Source organism: Xiphophorus hellerii, chromosome 24 (genome assembly GCF_003331165.1).
Source record: "Xiphophorus hellerii strain 12219 chromosome 24, Xiphophorus_hellerii-4.1, whole genome shotgun sequence".
Lineage (NCBI taxonomy): Eukaryota > Metazoa > Chordata > Actinopteri > Cyprinodontiformes > Poeciliidae > Xiphophorus > Xiphophorus hellerii.
Window position 1 is genome coordinate 16,159,265 of NC_045695.1, and position 12,554 is coordinate 16,171,818.

The window sequence follows — 12,554 nt, forward strand, 5'->3', positions numbered from 1 at the left end:
GCTTTAAAATTCAGAAATCTGACAGTTTTTTCATTTCGAGCTCATAAATATGATAAATAATTTTCATTAGTTTAAAACCAATAATTCCACTTATTAATTATCATTGATGCAGAGAAAGTGAGAAGTTTCATTGTTGTGTAAATATTTGGATGTAAAATAGGAGGAAACCTGCTAAAGTAGTGTGATGCCCACTGGTGTGTTCCCACAATAGGAAAAAAGGAGCATGAATTTCTTTAAATGTTTATGATTAGTAGTTATTTTATTTAACAGGGGTTAATGACGATGGGTGTAGTAACGGTGTTTCACCAGTAGGTGGCGCATGGAGACTCTGAGCTGCCTGTTTCTCTTCCGTTTCTCATAAACTGAGAAATTGGAGAAACAGAAACTACGCTCATTTACATGCTGTTTATCAGGTGAGAATAACCTTCAAGTTTATTTTAACAAAGTTCTTTTTTATTATTTGGTGCTGTTCGAGGAATGTTTAGGGAAATGCGTCAATGTGTGAAAAATATTGGAAGAGTTTTGTCGTGTTTCGGAGCTAAGGGCGGCTAGCGGAAGTAGCCAACATGCTGTGATGCTAGTTAGTTAGCACAATGTAGCGGAGGATAATAACGGGTAACCGGTTGTAAAGGAAGTTGGGATATATAACCCAGACAACAAGCTGAGTTTGCTCCCAGTTTCATAGTGGAGTCAAACTGGTACCAGTAGGTTCTGAGTGTTTGTGGCCCGGCTGAGATATCTGGGTTCCTGGTTGGTGGATGGAAAATATTTCAATATGAAGTCAATAATTTATTGATCAGAGAGGATTTCTCTGGGCTTTTATCAGTAGAAAATCCAGATTGAATCAGTCTGTGGTGACAGAGGACAGCTGATCACATTTCAATCAATTATTGATCAGTAATAAGTGATTATAGTGAAACAACAACACAGCGCCCCCTAGAGTATGTAAAAACATCCGCCCCACCCACTGCTGTTATTTAAATCTATGTAACTGAGTTAAAACATCAAACCATCAGAACCGATTGACACACCCAGCAGGAAGTCGGCCATTTTGGATCAGCTGTCTTTTTTTTTTTTTACACTTTGACTTTAGAAGGAAAACCTAATTTAAAAAACTAATAAAAATGTCAGATTAGTCCTGGAGATCTCAGATATTTAACTCCCTGAATGAATCTTTCCTCCTCTCTGACCGTCGCTCTGTTTCTGAGTGTTTCTGGTTTTTAAATGTTTTAGGAAATAACAAATATCTGTGAATTTATTGGTTGAATCACAGTGATAATTTCCATCACTGTTTACAAACTCTTACTAGTAAACCTGTTTTGTTTTCTATGTTTTAATCAGTGAATTGTTTCTCTACCTGATGTTTCCAGCCTTCATTTTCTCCTTTAGTCTGAACAATCAGCAGTGGAGTTTCCTCCTGTGTGTCTCTGCTGGTTCCAGTAGAAACGCTGATCTGGTGTCAGAGGTGATCTGATGGAAGCCTCTCTGTGGTTCTGAGAGGAAGATGATGATGATGATGATGATGATGATGATGATGATGATGATCCTCCTGCTCGGTAAGATCACCTTCCTCTCTCTTCTCCTCATCCTCTCCAGTCTCTCTGCAAGCTGCTGATCAGCCTCAGAGCTTCTTGGTTCTGGTTCATTCTTCTCTCTAACTGACCCCTGGTGACCTCAGCTGGTTGTTGGTTCTGGATCAGAACCTCAGGTTCTGGTTCCAGCGACTCGTCTCTCACCAGTCCTCCCAGTAGATCTCACTGGTTTATTGCCGTTTCCTGTCTGGATCTAATTTCTCTGGTTTGGGTTCAGCAGCTGATCTGGTTCTGATGTTTTCTATCAGTTTCTATCAGGTTGTAGTTCTGTCAGCATCAGAACCACTGAGACCCAATCAGACCAGTAATCTGGACATTAGCTCCCAGAAACATTAACCTCAGAAACCAGTGATGAATGTCTGCAGATGTTGAAGGTTCTGGTTCTGGTTCTGGTTTTTCTTCCTGTCTTCAGTTTATCTACATAAATGTTCATTTGAATCCAAGATGGCCGCCTGGGTGGTTGTAGTTTGTAGTTTGTTTCTCCTGAATTCACCTGGGTCTCACAGGTTGGTGGTCATAATGTTCTGCTGCTGATGCATGATGCTGGTCTGACCATTAATGGAGAATCAGATTCTGGTGGGTCCGGTTCTTCTCTGGTTTACTGGTTTTATAAAACCAAACCTGATCTATGGATGATATTCAGGATGTGATGATGAGTTTTTGTATCACAAACAGCAATTCTTTAGTCAACAGGAAAACTGCAACATATTTATTGCAACATGTTGAACTAATCCTGGATCCTTTAACAAATATCTTAATGTATTTATGACTAGAATTACATTTTTAGATATCTGGGTTTAGACTGTAATTGTGTAAAAGCTCCTTTTGAGATGATCGCTCACAATGAGGTTCTATTGAAGTAATAAAAATATGTAGAATATACAGAAGTTTCCAAATTGTTGTTTGATCAACAAAGACGCTTCAGTTTCACAGCAGAAACTGACTGAAAGTTACTGGAAGGTTTAAATTCTGTAACTATAAAGAATCAGGACCAGAAATCCCAGAAAAATAAAGTTAGAAGAATTTTAGTTTTTCAGGAAGTCACAGAAACAGAATCTGCCCCAACAATCACCAAGATACTAAAACAAAAATCTTTATTATCAAATCAGTTCATGAGATAAAACAACCTGAAAACTGACAGCAGGATTTCTGCAAATAACAACAAAGAAGCTACCAACTCGTTTTGAGTTTCATCTGTTTCAATCTTCCAGTTTTAAATTTTAACAGTTATTTTAATGCACTTTTATCAGTTTTATGACTTATTGCTTAATGTGAGTTACATATTACATGAACAGAGATCATTGCTGCCCAATCAGAGTTCAGTATCACTGAGCTGTTTAGCAGACAGACTGAAATCTTTCATCACTAGTGAATAACTGATCAGTATTTCTACACACTAAACCCTCGTCTTGTGTCCTCAGTTTCCCAGCATGCTCTGGGTGGAGTGGTGGAGGTTAATGAGGGGGCGGAGTCTGTCCTGCTGCCCTGCGTTTACTCTGATAATCCACCTGAAGATCCGTTCCTCATCTGGACTCGCAGTGATCTCAGTCCTAACTCCGTCCACCTACGGAGAGAAAACAGTGACGATCTTAAGAACCAGAACCAGCGTTTCAGAAACCGGACCTCCATGAATCCTGACGCTCTGGATACTGGAAACTTCAGCCTGACTCTGAGGAAACCTCAGCAGTCTGATGGAGGAAACTACACCTGCAGCATCTCTGATGGAAGAGAAGGACGGGAGGTGAAACAGATTCACCTGAAGGTCAAAGGTCAGATAAACAAGCAGCACACCCTATTTTAAAGTTCTATGCTATGAATGAATTTATTGAAATGAGAAAATTAATAATTGTTCATAGTGTCTGTAACCATGGAGACCATCCCCAGAATAACTCAGAATAACCAAGGAATGGATGAATGGATTATTTCTATAATGAAATTATTATTAATGCAATAATTTCTATAATCTGAGTTACTATGGAAACAGATTTATTTCCTATAAACCTGCTGTTAATTCATAACAAAATGGAAATGCTTTCATTAATATTTCATGTTTCTTTCAGTCTCCATAACTGACCTCAGTCACTATTTTAGTCTTTAACAGTAAAGCAGTTAATGGCTCTTTAATGACAGCAGCTTCATTCAAACACATTCATGTAAATATCAATAAAAATAAAATATAGAACGAATTAGATCAATATTCAGCATCATTTTATGACTTCTTAAAAGACTTTATGTTTATTAAGATTATAAAACATGATTTATCATGACCTTTTTCACTTTTTACACTATTATTTATGTTCTGATGATCTTTGACCAGCTGGATAAACTGAACATTTACAGGATGAATCTCCAGGAATAATTAATATTTGTTTCTCATCTTCAGCCTCCACAGAACTAACAGGTTTTGTAGATCTGCTATGTATAGATCAAACCCTCTGATGCATCAATAACTGTCACATGAACCACTGATGGATTCAAGTTTCTGATTTTATGTTGATCATTAAAGAAATGATTTTTCTCCCTGCAGACAGAAACTGAATGATGACATCAAACCAGAAAATGATCCAAACTGTTTCTGATCATTTTATTTCCTCTCAGTTGATCAGCAGGAGGTCGAGGTCACTGAAGGGTCAGATTCTGTCATCCTGCCCTGCACAACATCATCCCACCTTCCTGAGGACACATCAGTGGAGTGGACCCGGTCAGAATCAGAATGTATGATGGTTCACAGCAGCAACCAAAGAAACCAGGACGGTTTTTGCAGCCACCGAACAAAGATGAACAAAGACTTCCTGAGGACCGGAGACGTCAGCCTGACCCTCATGTATCCCACACACAGAGACGATGGACGCTACGTCTGCACCGTCTACAGAGACCAGGACGTCCTGAGACACACTGTGGTTCTGAAATATGTAAAGAAAGGTCAGAGCATCAGGTCAGAGTTGCTGGTGAAGGTCAAAGGTCAGAGTGAGGTCAATCTTTCTCTGTTTTTCCACAGAACCCTTTCCATCCTGGGCCACAGCTCTGCTGGTTCTGCTGGTTCTGCTGGTTCTGGTTCTCATCGTCTCTGCAGGCGTTTTATATCATTTTAAAGATTATTTCCTGCCAGGTGAGTCTGAATGTTTCTGACCCAGAATGCTGTGAGACATCATGTGACCTGTTCTGGGGGTCAGAGGTCAACTGTTCATCTTGTCATCAGTTCAGATCTTTCTGTTCATTCATGTTCAGATCAAATGCAGTGTAGTTAGAAACATCATGAACAGAACCAGAACCAGCAGCTGCTGTCTCTACAGTCTGTTAGAGTTAAAGGAACTCAGTGTTTCAGCTGTATTTCAGTTTTCTGGAAGTTTGTTCCAGATTTATGGTGCATAGAAGCTGAATGCTGTTTCTCCATGACTGGTTCTGGTTCTGGATATAGAGCAGAACCAGAACCAGCAGGTTGATCCAGCAGCTGCAGATCTTTAATCCGTTCAGTGATTTATAAACTAGCAGCAGGATTTAAAGTCTCTTCCTCTCAGTGAAGGACTGTGGAAGTGGGCGGAGTTTGGATGTTTTATTAGTTACTAATAAAGTTAAATAAAGTAAAAGAGAAAAACTAAACATAACAGAATTCACCATTTAAAGTAAAACTCAGCTTCTTCTGGGCAAAATGAGCAAACAGAAAATGTCTAAAGCAGTGGGGGCCACAGTGGGCCCCTGAGGGCCGAAACCTGCATGTTTTAGTCTCTCCCTGGTTTAACAAACCTGGATCCAATGAGGCTCGTTAGAAGAACATTGACCTGCTGAAAAGGTTGTTTCTACCACCAGGAGAGACTAGAACCTGCAGGATGTCGGCCCTCCAGGACCCACTTTGGTCTAAAGTAATAAAATACAAACATTTTTCTTCTTAAACACTAATAGACTGTATCTTACCAGTCTGATGGTCATAAATACCATAAACTACCTACAAACACAACTTCAACAGATCTGCACTGATTCCTGAACATTATTTCACATCTGAACAAAACATTACTCACAAAGTGACTGCGCCCCCTAGTGGTGAAGCTAGAAACTACAATTCAGTTCTGCCTTCAGAACAGTTTCTTCCCCAAACTGCCTTGAGGATGAAACACTGCTGTCGGATTTTTCTCTCTGACTTGAACGTCTCAGTTACAAGGAAACATTTTCACCAGAAACACCTTCATGGTCTCTGACCTGATGGGTCCAAACTGGTCCAGGAGGAACTCTGACGATATCAACTCTCTGCTCATCATCTGCTCCACTTCTCTCTCATCGTCTGTCCGTCTGTCTGTCCGTCTGTCTCTCATCTTGTTCTCTGTCTGTCTGTCTGTTTCTCTCTCTCTCTCTCTATTTCTCTCTCTGTCTCTCATCTTGTTCTCTGTTGTCTCTCAGCTCCACTGAAGGTGGATCCATGGGTGAAGTCTGTCCTGCTGCCCTGCAGAACCATCGTCTGCCTGCCTGGAGGCTCTAGAGTGGAGTGGAGGGACGGAGAGAACAGGACGGTTTGTGTGTATCCGAAAGGTTCTGATGATCCTGAAGAACAGAACCTGACCAGCAGAACCAGAACCAGGATGGGTAAAAACCCACTGAAGACTAAAGACCTCAGTCTGACTCTGGAACGCCCCTCAGTGGCAGACAGCGGGATCTACACCTGCAGAGTCAGGAAAGGAATCACCCTGATGATGAAACGGGTTCATCTCCAGGTCAAAGGTCAGTGGTATAAATGTTGGATTTTTCCAATCAGATGATTGGTGGTGATCAATAGCAATGATTGGCTGATTAGAAGGTCAAAGGTCAATGTGATGTAATGAGTGATGAAGAGGAGGAACCAGATCAGGAGGTTCAGGACAATCAGGGACAAGAGACCTGAAGAAGCAGCTGGAGACTTTGACTAGGACAGTGTCCCCTGCTGGAGACACCAGTTACTGTTCAGAACCACCAGACGGGTCAGAACCATCAGAACTGAAGTTCCTGCAGCCTGGTAGCAGCAAACATGTTGTGAATGAGGAAGCATGTGGACTGGGATTTTATTTTTATTTTAAAAAGTTTTTCCAACATTTTGAAATCGAGTCGGTTTCACTTTTTTGATAAAATTCTCCAGCTGCAGAAAACAGCGGCTCACACGGCCCAGATGGCGCTAGAGAGCAAAGAGGTTGTAAAGAAGGTGGAAGAGGTTTGGATAGATGGTGTTGTGGTTGTCCAGGATCTCAGAGGATCCAGAGACTTGGCAGAATCGCCCTCTGGCAGGAATCTCTGCTCCTCCTGGACGACATCAGCTGTTTTTGGTCTGACTGAACATTTTGATGTCAAGATGTTGGAAAAAGTTTTCCAAAAAACAACAAATTGCCATTTGTTGAGTTTTGTAAAGGGCTGGACAGTGGTGCAGTTGGTAGCACTGTTGCCTTGCAGCAAGAAGGTCCTGGGTTCGATTCTGGGCCCAGGGTCTTTCTGCACAGTTTGCATGTTCTCCCTGTGCATGGTGGGTTCTCTCCGGGTTCTCTGGCTTCCTCCCACAGTCCAAAAACATGACTGTCAGGTTAATTGGTCTCTCTATATTCTCCCTAGGTGTGTGTGTGTGCATGCATGGTTGTGTGTCCTGTCTGTCTCTGAGTTGCCCTGCGACAGACTGGTGACCTGTCCAGGTGACCCCGCCTCTCGCCCAGAACGTTACCTGGAGAGGAATCAGCATCTCTCCTCCTTGTGTAACATTTAAGATTTTAAGGAGCTGCCAAGTTTACTTTGTAAAAATGCAAAGAACAATCTTCATAGTTACATTGTTTTGTTACTATAGCAACGATCTGATGCTCTCAGATTAATCTTTGGGTTTCAGATGTTCATTAATGCATCTTAGTAAACTACAACTACCTTTGACTGCTAAGTTAACCAAACCAGGCCCCCTCTCCCAGATTTCACTAAATTCATGGTGAAATGTTGTTAGTGGTGCTGATGTTCTTTGCAGCAAGAGGGGCCCCTAAGTCAGATTCTGCTCAAGGCCTCATAAAGCCTTGGACCGGCCCTGCGTGATGAGCTAGACCTGCTGCACAGGCATCTCTGCTGCTGGATGTAGAGGGACAAACAGGAGATTTAATTTATGTGGCTTTAGTAGCTCTTCCATTTCGTGTCTATTGAGTTTTTATTAAGCACCACAGAGACTGTTTTGGTTGCCTGATTTCCATTTTGGCCGATACCATTTTTTTTCTGAAATGTTGCTCTATATTATCAAGAAAGTTGCTAAATTGGCAACAATGGGTGATTATTGTTAACTGTAAAAGTGCAGATATGACCTGGGTGGCTGATTTGTCAGTCAAACCTCTCTCACAGGAGAAAAGAAAAGCACAGTGGTTGATTTTTAGACCTTTGCTGAGGTTGATAACATCGGTGGATAAAATTGGCTTCACATGTAAAAATCGGCCGATTACCGATGTCCCAAAATTAAGGTAATCAGCACCAATAAATGATCTAAATGTACCTGTGAACACAGAGCAGCTCACTGTGAACATTTACGGTTCACATTGAGCTGCGTGAACAGAGCAAAAGCCATGGATTTAAACTTGACTTCTTCCTTGATAAGTTCAAAAAGAAACACGGATTCTCATCCTCACAGGTGGTCGATATAAATCTCCATATAGGTGAGCCTATATGAGCCACCTGTAAAGTTCAGAGATCAAGCCGCGACATCTTGTGAAGCAGTTTCTCCAGCGGCCTGATTGGTGGCTCCTTGTTCAATGCATCTACTATTAAAAACTATAAACGCATCTTTCTTTCAGGAATAATTCTGCCCTGCCAGTAAAATGCTCACCACAGAAGAGACACTTGCAGTCAGGTTTATTTAAGAATATATTTATTAAACAAAAATATTTTTGTTCTCTTTAATAAAAACAAACATGCACAAAGCCTAGCCTGGCAGCTGGGCATGTAAAGCATGGTGGGCTGCCAGGCCTATGATACACTGGGGGAAACCCTGAGTGGTGTGGGTACTGAACCCGAATAACAAATAAAAGTTGTAATAAATTTCAGGCTGCAATATGAGTTTCAGAGAAGAAGAAAAATGAGGGAAAAGGAAACATGAATGGGAAAACAACAGGGTTCCCTGATCTGCTAGGAGAAGCTGATCAGCCTGGCATTGGCCTCCGCTTGATTCTGCAGGCTGAGAACCCAAAATATCTAGACAGGAAACAGAACTGCTTTAACATTCTTTAGCCACTTCAAAATAAGAGCATGAATAACCAAAACTGCAACACAGACAAACTTTACTGAAGAAACATTAGTTTAGGGCAGTGGTTCTCATTCTGGTCCTCAGGCCCTCCAGCCCTGCATGTTTTAGGTTGTTCCCCTTCTGCCACACACCTGGATTGAATCTGTGGTGATTAACAGGCTTCTGCAGGACTTGATGACTGCAGAAGATTTCATGTAATCATTTGGATCAGCTGTTCTGAAATAGAGACACTAAAACATCAGGACTGAGGACTGGAATTGAGAAGCACTGGTTTAGGGGAAGCTAAGTGCATTAAACGTTTTCCAAGATGGCAAGAACTCTAAATGTAAAATTATCTCTTCTGTTATAGTCCCAATGTCAATGAATGCAATATGCATACTAGAAAATTTCGGAAGAAATTTAGCCGGGGCCTGCCAAGGCGCGGCCGTGGGGTTTGGGCCCGGCGTCGTCACGCCACAAATCGGCATCGACGCTAAAGAACGCCGTAACGTAATCAGTAGCACGCGGAGAACCACAAGAACGTTAAGCAAGGCGGACGTGCACCATTCAGTACGATTTAAAATGTTGTCAAGGCTTTTATTTTGGAAGTTTTGTTAAACTTCATTTCAAAGGGCCAAACTAATCCCATGCGTAATAGTCCTTGGGTTAAAATAGTTATATAATGCTCAAAACACAAGTAGCTGATGTAAAAATATTCAAGGCTTTTATTTTGAAATTTTCAGTATGCTTCATTTTAAAGTTCTGAACTAATACCACGTGTAAGAGTGCTTTGGATGAAAAAGTCAAATAAAGCCAAAAAGAGCAATTACGTCATGTAAAAATATTCAAGGCTTTTATTTTGAAATTTTCAGTATGCTTCATTTCAAAGGGCCAAACAAATACCATGTGTAACAGTGCTTTGGATGAAAAAGTCAAAGAAAGCCAAAAAGAGCAATTACTTCATGTAAAAATATTCAAGGCTTTTATTTTGAAATTTTTGTTAAGCTTCATTTCAAAGGGCCAAACTAATACCATGTGTAACAGTGCTTTCAATGAAAAAGTCACATAAAGGCAAAAAGAGCAATTACATGATGTAAAAATATTCAAGGCTTTTATTTTGAAAATTTTGTTAAGCTTCATTTCAAAGGGCCAAACTAATACCATGTGTAACAGTGCTTTCAATGAAAAAGTCAAAAAGAGCAATTACATGATGTAAAAATATTCAAGGCTTTTATTTTGAAATTTTTGTTAAGCTTCATTTCAAAGGGCCAAACTAATACCATGTGTAACAGTGCTTTGGATGAAAAAGTCACATAAAGCCAAAAAGAGCAATTACGTCATGTAAAAATACTCAGGGCTTTTATTGTGAAATTTTCAATATGCTTAATTTTAAAGTTCAAAACTAATCCCATATGTAACAGTTACTGAGTTAAATCAGTTATATACAGCCCATAGCAGCAAGTAGTTATAAAGGCCAGTTAAGTCCTGATCTGTTTCAACTGAGGGTTTCACTATAGATAGAACTACAATGATGCGTATTTGTAGTCCAAATCAGCAGCCAATAGCCTCTTGAGATCCATTGCTATGTTAAATAAGTTTCACACCAAGGTGTGAACTGTTAGTGAAAGAGCCTGAGAGCCTCAGAAAATCCTGTCGCATGACTTTGCTCTGAAGCACCGTGACAGAAAACCGTACGGTCTAGATAAATTTCGAAAACATTTTACCGGAGCAGACAGGCGTATCAATGTCAGGACCGATTTTGATACTAATCGTGCGATATTTGTGGGCGTGATGGCGATTTCAAAAATGGTTTGGGCTGAAAAAGTTGTCTTCATCTCTCACTCTAAGCAGCCAGAGACGCACTCTAACTTTAGGAAAAATGAGAAACTTTGGGTCGCTTAGAGGCAAATTGTGGACAAACCGTAACTGGTATCGACGAGCCGTCTTCACTTTCGAAGAGATCACAGACGTATCTACAAAATGAAATTTGAATGGCATTTCTAGGTGAATTTGTGACGACACAGAAAATCCTCAAAAATAGGGTATTTCTAGGATTTTTCCCATTGACTTATAATGGGGTTTTTTTCGTAGTTTTTTGCGAATTATGTCGCCACGTTAAGCCCAAATCCCACCAAAAGTAATAGCTGGAATGGCGTGAATTTTCTGCACGTTTTGATACCTCATTTGTAGGTGTGCACCCAGCGGTATGAGCCGCATTAACGGTTACGGAAGAAAAATAAAGAAGATTAAAGAAACACTTTCTCCGACAATAGCAATAGGTTCCTGCCATTGCTTTGCATGGCAGGCCCCAATTAAGAGGAAGCAATGCAGGATTTATCACAACATTCATCAACATCATTGCATGTTTTCCTCCTGCATCAGTCGCTGTTGTGGATCAGCTGCAGATGAAGGGAACCATCAGTCTGTTATCACCAGCTGTCAACGTTCAGTTTCACCTCAAACAGCTGATTGTCTTAGTGAGGTTACTGCAGGTTCAGCTCATCAAGCTGCACTTTACCAAGATCTCTGCAAGCTGCAGCACAGCATCGTCTCCGGCCTCCATAGAGAGGATCTCTGCTGAATACGGACCTCCAGACTCTGAGACGCCCTTCAGAAGCCCAGCAGAACTCTGGGACTCTCACCTCATGATGGAAACAACTCATAACCTTTGACCTTTTCACACACCATGAAGTTTCATCTATCAGCTTCCACTTCAACCATCTATATGGCCATAGTTCTAAACCAGTCTGTTACTGGGAATATAGGTCAACAGCAACAAATAAGAAAAATGTTAAATCATATCACTGTAATCAATAAATGCAAAATAATTCCCAGCATAATGAACCAAATGAATATATAATAAAGACATTTCACTAAACACCAGATAAACAAAGATAATAATACAATGAGTATATTTAATATTAATTAAGACAGTATTAATATCACTCAAATTGTAAAACGATGCATAAGAGGCATATTCTAAAATGCAGTCCTGAAATAAAAAGATATAAAACCACAACAGGTAACAGTGTGTTTTTAGCACATACCTATAATCTCCAGCAGGGGGACACATTCAGCCAGCGGGCAGAACGTAGGCAGATCCTGTACACTGTCCTAGAAAAACATTTTGGAGGGAAAATCTCAGACAAACTTCATAAAAGCAACAATGTTTCACTCTAACCAAACCCAAACTCCTTAAATCAACTTAGAAACAGTTGACATAACATTTTTATGCAACACAAAAACAGTTAAAAGTATTTTAATGTTATAAACATTACTGAGGGAGAGATAGCATTAGCACACATTTGACCAGCAGCTTCTGTTCTGCTGCTGCTGCAGTTTCGTCACTGAAACATTGTGCAACATCAGTAAAGGAGCTTCTCCTCAGAGCCACACATCACGCTGGTTTTATTTTATTATATTATTTTTCCTGTTACATGATCCATCAAACCTTATCAAATGCTTTGTTTACTTAGTCAGAGTTATTTCCCGTGGCTGTGCGGAGATCTGAAAATCTTGTTCCATAAATTCAGAAACCAAAACAGTTTTTGTGGCAGATGTTAAAAACACATCAGATTGTTGCTATGGTAACCAAACAATCTAACTATGAAGACTGTTTGTTTAACTTTTTCGAAGTAAACTTGCCAGCTCCTTAAAATCTTACATTTAAATGTTAAATAATTTAAAAACTTTGAATTTATGTATGTGGAAACCATTCAATCAAATTGATTGCCAAATAACTGTTAGCTGAACACAAAAACCACCCT

The 12,554-nt window shown here is 40.2% G+C and overlaps 1 protein-coding gene across 1 annotated transcript in view; it reads left to right on the plus strand.

Annotated features, from left to right (window-relative positions):
- The first annotated feature begins 295 nt into the window (after nt 1–295).
- LOC116715638 (NLR family CARD domain-containing protein 3-like) overlaps nt 296–12,554 on the plus strand; it is a 59,213-nt gene continuing 46,954 nt past the window's right edge. The window contains exons 1-6 of the mRNA XM_032556171.1: nt 296–413; nt 1,371–1,556; nt 3,014–3,361; nt 4,191–4,514; nt 4,591–4,701; nt 5,985–6,302. Coding sequence (XP_032412062.1) covers nt 1,505–1,556; nt 3,014–3,361; nt 4,191–4,514; nt 4,591–4,701; nt 5,985–6,302 — 1,153 coding nt within the window. The 5' untranslated portion in view covers nt 296–413; nt 1,371–1,504. The remainder of the gene's footprint in view (nt 414–1,370; nt 1,557–3,013; nt 3,362–4,190; nt 4,515–4,590; nt 4,702–5,984; nt 6,303–12,554) is intronic.